The 13,065-nt window shown below is 37.4% G+C and overlaps 2 protein-coding genes across 2 annotated transcripts in view; one reads left to right on the top strand and one right to left on the bottom strand.

The window, feature by feature from the left end:
* Positions 1 to 2,971, top strand: part of opn1sw1 (opsin 1 (cone pigments), short-wave-sensitive 1) — a 3,022-nt gene extending 51 nt beyond the window's left edge. The window contains exons 1-5 of the mRNA XM_029426437.1: positions 1 to 289; positions 1,251 to 1,419; positions 1,500 to 1,665; positions 2,072 to 2,311; positions 2,870 to 2,971. The exon at positions 1 to 289 is cut by the window's left edge and continues 51 nt beyond it. Coding sequence (XP_029282297.1) covers positions 1 to 289; positions 1,251 to 1,419; positions 1,500 to 1,665; positions 2,072 to 2,311; positions 2,870 to 2,971 — 966 coding nt within the window. The remainder of the gene's footprint in view (positions 290 to 1,250; positions 1,420 to 1,499; positions 1,666 to 2,071; positions 2,312 to 2,869) is intronic.
* Positions 2,972 to 4,658: 1,687 nt separating this feature from the next.
* calua (calumenin a) lies at positions 4,659 to 7,776 on the bottom strand. The gene is made up of 6 exons (XM_029426438.1): positions 7,523 to 7,776; positions 6,903 to 7,096; positions 6,600 to 6,766; positions 6,429 to 6,489; positions 5,183 to 5,382; positions 4,659 to 5,091 (listed from the first exon to the last, which is right to left on the bottom strand). The coding sequence occupies exons 1-6, from the start codon at positions 7,738 to 7,740 to the stop codon at positions 4,987 to 4,989; spliced, it is 945 nt and encodes a 314-aa protein (XP_029282298.1). The 5' UTR covers positions 7,741 to 7,776; the 3' UTR covers positions 4,659 to 4,986.
* Between the last annotated feature and the right edge of the window lie 5,289 nt (positions 7,777 to 13,065).

The following is a 13,065-nucleotide window of genomic DNA, read 5'->3' as shown; positions in this document are numbered from 1 at the left end:
GAGGGGCCACAGTTTTACCTGGCCCCTCGCTGGGTCTTTCACCTGCAGTCCCTCTTCATGGGCCTCGTCTTCCTCGCAGGGACGCCTCTCAACTTCATCATCCTCTTCGTCACGGTGAAGTACAAGAAGCTCCGAGTGCCTCTCAACTACATCCTCATCAACATCTCCATCGCAGGATTCATATTCGTCACCTTCTCCGTCAGCCAAGTGTTTGTCTCCACCACCCAGGGTTACTTCTTCATGGGTCACACCATGTGTGCCATGGAGTCCGCCATGGGATCCATAGCAGGTACCTTCCGGGTTTTTATGTTACAACACCTAAAGTCACTAACTGTTTTATAGAATGCAAAGTAAAAAGTGCTGTGCGTTATAAAACTGTGTGAGACAGAGATACTTGTAAATGAAGGATGTATTCTGAAAGAAAATTAGATTTATAATGTTAATTAATTATTATTTTTAATAGTTAGTGGCAAAGTTAATTACACATCCCTTCTGATAAATTGCTGAAAAAAAGCTTTTAAAAATGTGCAAATAATCTATTAAATGTTTTCTGGTTCTTGTTTGAATTAAGTGTTCAAGTTATTCTATTGGTTAATTCATTTTATATAACATTAGCTTTTAACTTTAATCGAAAATTGGCGTATTTTATGAAACATTGGTGTACATAAAACATATTTATATACAGTTGAGACCTTAAATTTAATTAGCTGCTGGTGAGAATATTATAACATTAAATAAACATAGAAATAAAGAGGGAAAAGTGTGCCAACCAACTGGTCTCCTCTAAGTATGTGATCTTGAACAGCCAATGAAAACTTAATGTTGAAATGTAAACACTACTGACTTCATAGCATGAAATATGTTACTTTGAAAACCATGCATCTAAATTTACTGCTTTGAAATTAAAAAATGATATTTCTTGAATTGCAGTTTCAAAAGCTGAATTCAAAACAGGACGAATATTAACATTAGCATTTATTATTTCAGGATCCTTGCACATTTATATTGGAAGTAAAATAAATAAAACAAGATCATGGCTTGTTGTGTGGCTCTAGGCGATAAGAAGATTTGCTGGGATAACATAAACTATGTATTCATGTAAACATACAAACTCATTTTGTTATTGTTAATCACATATTTCATAATGCTACTTGTACATTTGCTCAGATGTATTATTTCAGTGAACACACTACTGCTTGTTGATTTCATTTATTAACCTTTGACTTATCACTAACATTGTGTTTCTGCAGGGCTGGTGACGGCCTGGTCTCTGGCCGTCTTATCTTTCGAGAGATATCTGGTGATCTGTAAGCCATTTGGAACCTTTAAGTTTGGCAGTAACCAAGCTCTGGCTGCGGTAGGCTTCACCTGGTTCATGGGGATTGGCTGTGCCAGCCCACCTTTCTTTGGCTGGAGCAGGTGGGGGACACAGTCTGCTGCTTTCTGCAGAGTTAATCTGATGTTTTACACATGTAAACACTTCATGATTTTGTTCTCAGGTACATCCCTGAAGGTCTGGGCTGCTCCTGTGGACCCGACTGGTACACTCACAATGAGGAGTTTCACTGCAGCAGCTACACAAACTTCCTGATGGTGACCTGCTTCATCGCTCCGCTCAGCATAGTTATCTTCTCCTACGCTATGTTAATGAAAGCGCTACAAGCCGTGAGTCCAACAGTGACAAACCTGATCAATACGTGCATAAACACATCCATCAACACATCCTACAAAATATCCATCAACAATCAACACATCCAACAAAACATCCAACAAAACATCCAATACATCCAACACATCCATCAACACACCCATCAACACACCCATCAACACAGTCATTGCGAGTCCAACTGAAGAAATCCAAATTCAGGAGTTTATTTGACTAACGTTGTTGGTTTGTGTCTGTAGATTTCTCCTACATTCACCAAAGGTTAGAATTATATAATGCCTCATTTGGATATTTAAACATAACATTTCAGAAAAGTTAAAAATAATTGTCTAATGTCAGTAATAAACTGGGGAAGTTTTAGCTCAAGTTTTACTGTATTCACCTGTAGTGTGTTGTTTTGTTTAGGTGGCAGCTCAGCAGGCTGAGTCGGAGTCCACCCAGAAGGCAGAAAGGGAAGTATCGAGGATGATCATCGTCATGGTGGGATCCTACCTCGTCTGTTACGGCCCGTACGCTATCGCAGCTCTTTACTTTGCCTACTCTTCAAACGAACACAAAGATTATCGACTCGTCACCATCCCGGCGTTTTTCTCCAAGAGCTCATGTGTCTACAACCCGCTCATCTACGGCTTCATGAACAAACAGGTGAGCAGACAGGTGCAGAGACAACAGGCAGGTGAGGAGACAGCAAACAGGTGAGGAGACAGGTGGGAAGACAACAGACAGGTGAGCAGACAGGTGGGGAGACAACAGACAGGTGAGGAGACAACAGACAGGTGAGGAGACAACAGACAGGTGAGCAGACAGGTGGGGAGACAACAGACAGGTGAGCAGACAACAGACAGGTGAGCAGACAACAGACAGGTGAGGAGACAACAGACAGGTGAGCAGACAACAGACAGGCGAGGAGACAACAGACAGGTGAGCAGACAACAGACAGGTGAGCAGACAGGTGGGGAGACAACACAGGTGGGGAGACAACAGACAGGCGGGGAGACAACAGACAGGTGAGCAGATAACAGACAGGCGAGGAGACAACAGACAGGCGAGGAGACAACAGACAGGTGAGCATACAGGTAGGGAGATAACAGACACCTGTCTGTTGTCTCCTCACCTTTCTGTTGAGGAGACAACAGACAGGTGAGGAGGTTAACTCTATAACTGACAGGTGACACAAACGTTTCTTGTTGTTTCTCTCCTCAGTTTAACGGCTGCATCATGGAGACGGTGTTTGGAAAGAGCATGGATGAAACCTCTAGCGTTTCTTCAAAGACCGAAGTGTCTTCAGTTTCCACAGCGTCTTAATGTTTGACACAAAATAAACTTATAGGACTTTTACAGGTCAGAGTTTGGTGTGAAGATATTCTCTGTAGACTGATTTATGACAAAACTACATGTAAATATAACAAATGTATTATTTTACTGTAGAACATCTTTGTTTAGAATATTTCTGCTCACAAACTGAATAAAGATTGAACTATTCACATTCTTCAGCATCACTGTCTTAAAAGGTTAATTTGATCAAAACAAACAGCAAAAACATTTTTATCTTTAAAAGTTTGTTTATTGATAAAAAGTCAAAGTACAGCATGCAGTCCAAAATATGACTGACTGTATGTGTGCGCATTCAAGACAAACTGAAGTAAATTAGTGTTACTATTTTTCAGGACTTTCCCATATCCTTTGACTTAATTCTCTCATTGAAGTTCTGAACTTTCCTACAGTCTTTTCTCAAAACATGATGTGTTCAGAAATCAGAAACTGAAAGTAACGAGACACATAAACCAGAGAGGTCCTTTAACGAGACAAACCAGAGAGGAGAAACATCAAACATGGACGGAATACTGTATAACCTCTTACAGTGTGGCAGAATTTACCTGAAAATACCAATACTACAAACGATATACCCAAAGTAAATTGAAAGCTGCTCTTCAACCATTTGCACCATATGCATGGGTTTTGGTCTCAGTCAAAAGATAATTCTCTTATTGTTCTTCCAAAACAGTCAGAATTACTCCAAGTGCTTCGGGCACTGAGTAATAGTGGTCTGAATATACTGAATTTGAAGAAAATAAACTCAGTCTGAATTTTGTTGTTGAAAAAGATGCCTGAAGATGGGTATAGCTGGTAGTCCAGAGCTGAAATACACAATAGAAACATAGAACCAAGTGTTATCAAGTTCAGGTTCAAATTTCAGAACAAAACCACAAAAACATAACTTATTAGACAGGGTTTTCTAAGAGTAACACCAGGCGTACACCAACTGAGCATTTTGGAGATATTATAATATTTATTAATAAAATATTATTTGTATTGCTCATAAATAACTATTATATAACCATATTCCCTGTTAGTAGTAATCACAGAGTAAGTGAAATATAAACACATTTTTTGTGGGGATTTTTGTATTTTCTTCTGAACTTGAATATAATAAATACTGTTAAAAAACAAAACAAAAAAACAAAACATTGAAGTAGCGTATCAAAATCTTCCAGATTTCATTGGCTACACGATGCGCCAGTCATCGGGAGACTCGGTTGCTATTGGCTCGGTCTGTAAACAAAAGAAGAGGGGCTGGCACTTCCTTATCAAGATGACACTCATTGGCCGTTGATGGCTGTAAATAAGGTATGGAAGCTTGGATTGGCTCAAATGAGGTGTCAATCGAACGCATAGAGTCCGGTCTCCATTTTGGAATCAGGCGCTCAGCGCTGCATGCGCAGGAATAAAGTTTTTACCTGGTATAAACGTAATATCACACACATCAATCAGCTGATTAAAAAATTTGCAACAGCTGTTTATGGGCTTTTATTGACGTGACGATCAATATCTTTTTTTTTTTTTTTACTGGAAACGATCTATTGGACATTTGGCAATGACACAGGAGTGTTGTTTTTGGATTATTACTGATTACAGGATTATTATGAGGCTTCATAGGTGAGTTGGTTCAAAGTTATGATTTTGAGTTTGCGTGATCATTTGAGGAGCTGATTGTACCTTATATTATGATCTCAAAATCTAAATGGATGAGATTCTAAGCTTTCTAAAGAGGTATGGCATGGGTACCACATCCAGCATGGTGGATTGTACACAACACACAGCAAAATAAAACTCCTGGTGGGCCTGCCGGCCACACGGTAAGAGGATAATGTCCTAAAAATGGAAATATTATAAAAAGATCAAACTGACCCGTTTTAATTCAAGAACTCCAAATGTAAATGCACAAAGTTATTAAAAGCTTTTCTGTGGGTTTACAAAATAAATTATTCTACAAAAACACAAATAAAATCATGTTTCATATTTAAAAATCTTGTCTGCCTCTAGAACTCGTCGTGTCGTAGTAAAGCCTCCCCAAAGTCCGTCACCTGACTCCCAACAAACACGTCGTATTTGTCCAGGATTTCATTTTTGGTGAGTTTTCCATCCTGAATAAAGATATAACAAACAGGTATTTAATCATCAATAATAATAAGTACACACACACACACACACACACACACACACACACACACACACCTGATTGGCATCGGACTCGTGCACAAGGTGCTTGGCTTCAGCTTCAGCGTGGTCGTAGTCAGAAGGGAGAATCCAGTCCAGAGTTTCTTCTTTGTCCATCTTCCCATCGTTGTTTTTGTCTCTGAACTCAGAAAACTGCTGACGCTCGGTGGCCACCCACTCCGGTTCGTCCTCTCCGTCCTCTGACGTGTACATGTCGCCTGTTTACATATAAATAAAATAAAGAGTTTACTCATTATTCACACTTTAATCTGTGGAGCAACAAGAACAGAGATTATTTAATGTAGGTTTCTGTGTGTCCATGGGAATATCAAAATGTTTCTTGGCAGTTAATAAATAATCCCAAAAGCCCAAATACCCAGTACTTACAAAATAATTACTGAAATAAGTTATACATAATATAAATAAGTCATTAAGAAATAAAGTATAATATAGTTTAATGTAAATAATAAGAACATGCATTGTTGTTTATGTACAATGTAAGAAGAACAGCACAAACTGTTACTGCCTCACTAATGTAGAAATGCATTATTCGTCCTTCCTTTGCTGTGCACTTGAGAACGATACGTTTGTTTTTGACGCCAGCGTATCCGCTAGGATCTGCTTTAGCACTGGAGATCATCTTCAAAATGTTTAGACCCATTTCAAAAGTTGTAAAATCATTATTCAAAATTACAATGAAGTAGGAAACACCGGCATAATAAATTCCCTGCAAGTAATGACACAGCTGCCACGAGTAAAGCATTACTACGTTAAATCTACCGCAGCAGGTCATTGTGTTCAACTGGTCCGCTCCGTTTCCTGGACTGTAGCCCATCGGTACTTACACAATACTTATGATATAAATCATTTGTCCTTTCCTCTGAAATACACGATTGTTACTCCTTTGTTCCGCTGTACCTACATTAAAGTACCATTAGAACCCAGTGAGTCATTTATACGTACTGACTCATACGAGGATATTACAGCATAAGTTAAATAAGTATTATAAAGTGTTACTGAAGTGGTTCTGTTCTCCTTCTGAAACTATGTTCCTGTTTCCTCCAACACAAACTGTTGATGTGTGATTCACACTCCAGCGATACAGTAACAATGTTTACGTTTAAATATGAAAGTTTGGTTTTGAGAACACTCTTAGAACGTTTGCTAGTAAAAACGCAGATAACCAGAAATAAGTATGAACTCCCTCCAGGAAAACAGCAGCAAAGTCTGGTTTAAAAAGACAAAGACAATTTTTCTTTCTTACCGATGTACTCCATCAGGTCGATGAAACCGTCTCCGTTCTTATCGATGTCCTCCATCGTCTCCTGTGACAGGAACACACAACCTCAGTGACTTCACACCAGTGACTTCACACCAGTGACTTCACACCAGTGACTTCACACCAGTGACTTCACACCAGTGACATTAATCTCACCTGCACCACAATGTCCTTCATGTGTTCGTGATCTTCAGGATGAAGAAACGCGGTGAACTCTTTCTTGTCTGCAATCAGATCTCCGTTTGTGTCTGCGACTGTGAAACGTCTCTCGTCCCTCGACATCATGTGACTGTAGTTATACTCCGTGTCCATCTGAGGGTCCTCTGGGAGAAAATCACTCTGAAAGTCACTCAGAAAATCACTCTGATGGAGGAAATCAACCAGAGTCTCTGCTGTGCAGAGTCAATTGTTTACCCAGATAACGGATGTATTTTGATGTAAATGTGACTTATTATTTACCCAGATAACTCCCGTACGTGACGTTCTTATACTCGTCCCAGCTGATCTTGCCGTCGTTGTTCATATCGAAGTCTTTCCACTGATGCTCCACGCTGTCGTAAATATGTTTCTTCTGAGCCCTTTTGATCCAAACCTTTAGCTCCTCTTCGGTGATAAAACCGTCTTTGTTACTGTCGATTTTATCCACGATGATGCTGCAGATAGACACAGCGTTTGGTTATATTACTGATCACCTTACTAACACGGCTGGTAACCTATGAAGAGATTTCATGATATTAAACATAGATTTCCAAGTATTTTGTTCCTTCAGTGCTTTAACATCAGTTGGCTCAGAACGCTTCAGGTGTCTTTGTGTGACGAAACAAACCCGCCTGAATAAGTCAACTTAAATAGATGGTTGTGTGTAAACTAATACAACCATCCACATCTTGTTGAACCTGTTGTGGATGTTTGCACTGAGAACCAGGAAATAAAAAGCAGCTCAGTGAACACGTTTACAGGAAGACACACCTGCAACACACAGGTACGCAGGTCACGTTGGAAAACATTTACTATGTTTTTATTTGAGTATTGTTATACGTCTTTGTTGGAATAAATAACATTAAAAAGGAGGGACTCACGCAAGCCTCTGTTTGCTCTCTTCTGGGGTCAGCTGGTCGAAGGCTTTGGCCTCATTTTCTCCCAGAAAAGCTTCGTGGTCGTAGTCGTAGTTCTTGCTGTCGTCGTGTTCGATGTGGCTGAGAGGTTCTTCATCACGAACACGACTCTTACTCTCCGTAGGTTTACTGCTGCCAGAGACCACGCAGAGTGCGAAACACATCAGCAACGCACGGATCATGCTGACAAACTGACGGAGACACAAAGACACGGTCTGATAAACAAGGATACAAAGATAATTTTCTTGTAATTGTACAAAACAGGCTTGTGCAGTGAAATGCAGTTATAGTCTCATTCTGCTAACGTGTGGCAGAAGGGTTAAGGAAAGAAGCTGGTGGTGGAACGACAGCAGATAGTGCTGCTGTCAAACTTTAAATCTGTTTCCTAACCCTCACATTTTCATCCATATGTGCACACTCTCTCATGAATTAACTTGTATCAGTACTTTAAATATTTAATTAAAGACTGCAGAGAAGTGACGGGAAACACATTCTGTAACTGAATGACAAACATCTCAATGTCTTGTTACATTGAGATGTTTTGTCATTCAGTTACAGAATATATATATATATATATATATATATATATATATATATATATATATATATATATATATATATATTCTGTAACTGAATGACAAAACATCTCAATGTAACAAGACATTGAGATGTTTGTCATTCAGTTACAGAATGTGTGTGTATATATATATATATATATATATATATATATATACACACATTCTGTAACTGAATGACAAACATCTCAATGTCTTGTTACATTGAGATGTTTTGTCATTCAGTTACAGAATATATATATATATATATATATATATATATATATATATATATATATATATATATATATATATATATATATATATATATTCTGTAACTGAATGACAAAACATCTCAATGTAACAAGACATTGAGATGTTTGTCATTCAGTTACAGAATGTGTGTGTATATATATATATATATATATATATATATATATATATATATATATATATATATATATATATATATATATATATATATATATATATATATATATATATATATATATATATATATATATATATATACACACACACATTCTGTAACTGAATGACAAACATCTCAATGTCTTGTTACATTGAGATGTTTTGTCATTCAGTTACAGAATATATATATATAAATATATATAAATATAAATAAATATATATATATATAAATATATATATATATAATATATAAATATATATATATTCTGTAACTGAATGACAAAACATCTCAATGTAACAAGACATTGAGATGTTTGTCATTCAGTTACAGAATGTGTGTATATATATATATATATGTGTATATATATATATATATATATATATATATATATATATATATATATATATATATATATATATATATATATATATATGATAGAGATATATATATATCATATATAGACACACATATATATAACATCTTAATATACACATATATATACTATTATAACACACATATTATATATATATATATACATACATATACATATATACTTATATTACATATATATACATACATACATATATACATATACATATATATATATATACATATATATATATACATATATATATATATACATACATACATAGGGGTAAATAGTATTGAACACGTCACCCTTTTTCTTAGTAAATATATATCGAAAGGTGCTATTGATATGACATTTTCACCAATGTCGTAATGTCAGGTAAATAAATCCTGATTAGATTAATCCACACTGGAAAGACTATCATATGTATTTGTCTCCTCAATCAATATATATTACGACACTACGAATATGTTTCTGCACTATTATGTATTTTCTGCACTGAATGTATTACAAACCTAATAGGGGCACTTCCCCTTTAGAGTAACAGGTCAACAAACCATCACTTCCTGACTGCTGACGGAGGAGCGTGAGGGCGCCAAACTGGGACCAATGAGGAGAAGGTCAACGCCTACTCCATGTATTAGATGAGATGTTTACAACCCTTTGTGCACACTTGGAGCGGGACCGTCAGACAGTTAACTGGGGCTTTTAGAGCGTTCAGTCTGTGGAAACGGCGAAGTGAAAAGTGTCCTCAGCTGAGAGTATTTTCTATGTTTGACTTATCACGTTAAATAAATATATCGATTGAACTAGAGGATTGCTGTTTTGATTCGACATTCAAGCTCCGAGTTCTTCAGCTTTTTCCAAATCCTTTAATTGGCGTCCCTGGGTGGGCCCAGAAAGGAGAAGTGAAGAACGATCGCCGAGTATCGTTGACTGGTATTCATTGCACGTGCAAAAGATCAGGTGAGAGTGAACACCGGTTAAAACAAATATTCACTACAGGTAGATTAGGAAAATTTATTAATGAATGCCAGCAACAATGTTCGACGGTCATAGCTAATACAACTGCTGTTAAACGATAGAAAGCAATCCTGAATGTTGAAATGCATGTGATAAGAGCAAGCATTGAAGATATTAATTGTGTTTCACGATATTTATTAATCACTAAAAAGCCTACGGAGGGTTCCAGCGAAGATCTGGTTAGGGCAGGAAAAGCTCATATTAATCACTAAAAAGCCTACGGAGGGTTCCAGCGAAGTTCTGGTTAGGGCTCACGGGGAGCTCATACTTAATCAAAGAAAGCCCGTAATGGGTGTCCGGTCTGGTACCGGATAAAGCTTACGGTAAGCTTGCATTGATGTAGTTTAATACGAAAACACCTACGGAAGGTAGCTAAGAAAGCTTAGTTAGTTTAATGTTAAAGAAGTCCTATGGAAGGCAGATAGGTATAGTTTAATTAAAGACTTAAGGGAAGCGTGGCTTAGAAGCCAGTGTTGTTTACCAAAGGAGAATAGTGATTATAATCCTGAATTACGTGAGAACCGATGACGATCGCCTCATAGTCTCAGATGTTGTATATCATCTCCTTTGGGGCAAGCATAGTGTAAAACATGTTAAGATTTGTTGTATTGTTGTATTGTTGTGAGTAAAGTGTGTTTAAAGCAGGCCTAAGGCGAGGCTAAACTAGCGCTGATATTTGGCTAATGCATTGGAGTTTGTAAAACGGGTGAAAACTGTTCAAACTGACTGGTAGACAGTTGTGAAATCAAAGAGAACCGTGGAGTGTGTGTGTGTGTGTGTGTGTGTGTGTGTGAAGTAGTTTTGAGTTGGAAAAACGTGAAAGCAGGAGACGTTTTTGTGAGAGGCCTCTGAGATTAGGACCAGCTAACTGTGGCCAAGTGATGCTGGGTCGCTAATTCCGCCTGCTTGATGTTACGAGGCATGAGAAAGTAAATTGTGATAAACTAAACCTTGAAACTTGTGCTGGAGCAGTGTGTGTGGAAATAAAATGCATATGTGATGTAGTGACCGAGTGATTAAACCAAAGATGCGAGTTTTCTCCAAACTAGAAGGAGAGAAAATTTAGAACAAAGAAACCTCCATTTTCTATCCTTCTTCATCCGGTGGGAATTCAAAAAAAAACCCACATCCGGTTGATAGCTAAATGCCTCTGGTGGACAAAATTGAGACTACAACCAAAAGTTTATAGAAACTTTACAAAATTTAAACACCTCCACCTCCTGTAGGACGGCAATTAAAGTGCACCTACATTTAAAATCGTGCACCAGCAGACAAATTGGTAAATTACAATTAAAAATCCAATTGAATTGAGGAAAGCTAAAGAGAAGAAAAATGTGAAACCAGAACCCCAGAGGGAGACTGTAGACCGGACGTCAGAAAAAGGACTGACAAGAGAACATGACTCCCCAGCAACGGGGATCCACACTTCCGGAACCAGGTTGTATATCTGCATTCACACACACTATCATAGTCAATTAAAGGAGGCTGAATTGTAAAGTGTAGAAAACTGTCTCTTATATGTTTTTGAGAAAACATGTTTAATAAGTGTGTGGATGACAGATATGTAGACTTTTTGTGTAATTCTGGAGCAGACAGAAATGATTAGAGCAGAACAGAGCCGCAAAATACTCAGAATAAAGAGTGTAAAATAAAAACAATCAGCTAATGATAGATTACGTTCAGAAAAAATAATAATAAAAGACTTTAGTATCAGGCCATATTAGAGATGGTATCTGTTTAAGCAAGAAGTGTCAGAGAGAATTAGATCAAGTGTCAGGAGCAATCCATATTTCCGGTAAGGAAAACTGCCATATATAGGATGGCTGAGCTACCAGAGTTACAGGTAGTAAATAAAGTTGTAGTACCAAGAGCATCCAGAGAGCACATTTTTAATAATAGATATAGCAAACGCATTCTTTTCCAGCTAAGTGGTAAAAGAAAGTCAGATTTAGTTTGAATCCAGTTTGAGGGAAAGAAGTGTGCATTTACATAATAATCCCATAAGGATATGATGAGCGCCTTGATATAATAAACTACAATTGTTCAAATCAATAGTAAAGAATTTGAGTTACAGCATTTCACAATCAGGCAGAGCACTGGAAGAGGAGAGGAAGAACTTAATTAGAAGCACCTAAACCAATAAGAGACAAATTGTGTAATTTCTGTAGAAGCTGAGTGCCAAATGATGCACTATTAATTAATCCTCTGTCAAAACGGATTTCTAAAAACCCTATATCAGTATCTGATAAGATAATAGGGAGTGGAACAGCTGACGAATTATTTAAGAAAATAAAGTTTTGGTAAACTCATCTGTTTTAGAAATACCAGACTATAAAAAGCCTTTTATCTAAACGGCAGACTTTATGACATTAGTATTAACACAGAACCATGGAGATAAGAGTAGACCAGTGGTTCACTACTCTTCACAACTAGACCCAGTAGATAAGGCGATGCCTGACCGCACATGAGCAGTAACTGCAGCTTCAATGGCAGGTCAGGCCTCTGCATCAAGTGATATTCAGGCCATTGACCTTAACACCAGGCATGCAGTGTCAAGTCTTGTTTTCACAACCGCATCTGACTATAGAATAATGTACAACTTTGATCCATCTACATTATTACCAACAGCTGAAGACGGAGAACCACATGACTGAACGACAGAGACGGACAAGGAACTTCACCAAGACCAGACTTGACTGACGTTCCCTAAGAGGAACCAGAGATAGAAATGTTTGTTAACGGATCATGTAAAGTAACCTAGAGGATCCGAAGGTGACAAGATCTCTGTAGTGACACAGACCGACGTATTAAAAGCAGAAGCTCTTCCTAATCATCTGTCAGCAGAGCAGCAGAACTGATAGCATTGACAGAGACATGCAGATAAAAGAAAGACAAAGTTGTAAATATCTACACAGACAGTAACTATGCATGTTCAACAACATGTGTTTGCACAACAAGTACCGAATAGCGGTAGGGTAACATTGACTAATTGACTAATATTACTGACTAATTGACTAATATTACTAACTGATTAATTGACTAATATTACTCACTCTAATAGAAGACTTATTGAAGGCAGTACAGCTACCAAAGTATATTGCTTTATATAAAGGCACAACACATATGATAA

The sequence above is a fragment of the Cottoperca gobio genome, unplaced genomic scaffold, assembly GCF_900634415.1.
Source record: "Cottoperca gobio unplaced genomic scaffold, fCotGob3.1 fCotGob3_184arrow_ctg1, whole genome shotgun sequence".
Classification (NCBI taxonomy): domain Eukaryota; kingdom Metazoa; phylum Chordata; class Actinopteri; order Perciformes; family Bovichtidae; genus Cottoperca; species Cottoperca gobio.
Note: the sequence above shows the minus strand (reverse complement) of the source record. Positions and strands in the feature narration are given on the sequence as shown.

What these genes read in the sequence shown, in the direction of transcription:
- calua (XM_029426438.1), bottom strand. Translation starts at nt 7,740, where the DNA reads ATGATCCGTGCGTTGCTGATGTGTTTCGCACTCTGCGTGGTCTCTGGC. An exon ending in CACGTACGGGAGTTATCTGG is followed by an intron (nt 6,767 to 6,902) that starts GTAAATAATAAG and finishes ATTTTCTCCCAG; the next exon opens with AGGACCCTCAGATGGACACG. An exon ending in CGACCTGATGGAGTACATCG is followed by an intron (nt 5,383 to 6,428) that starts GTAAGAAAGAAA and finishes ATATGTAAACAG; the next exon opens with GCGACATGTACACGTCAGAG.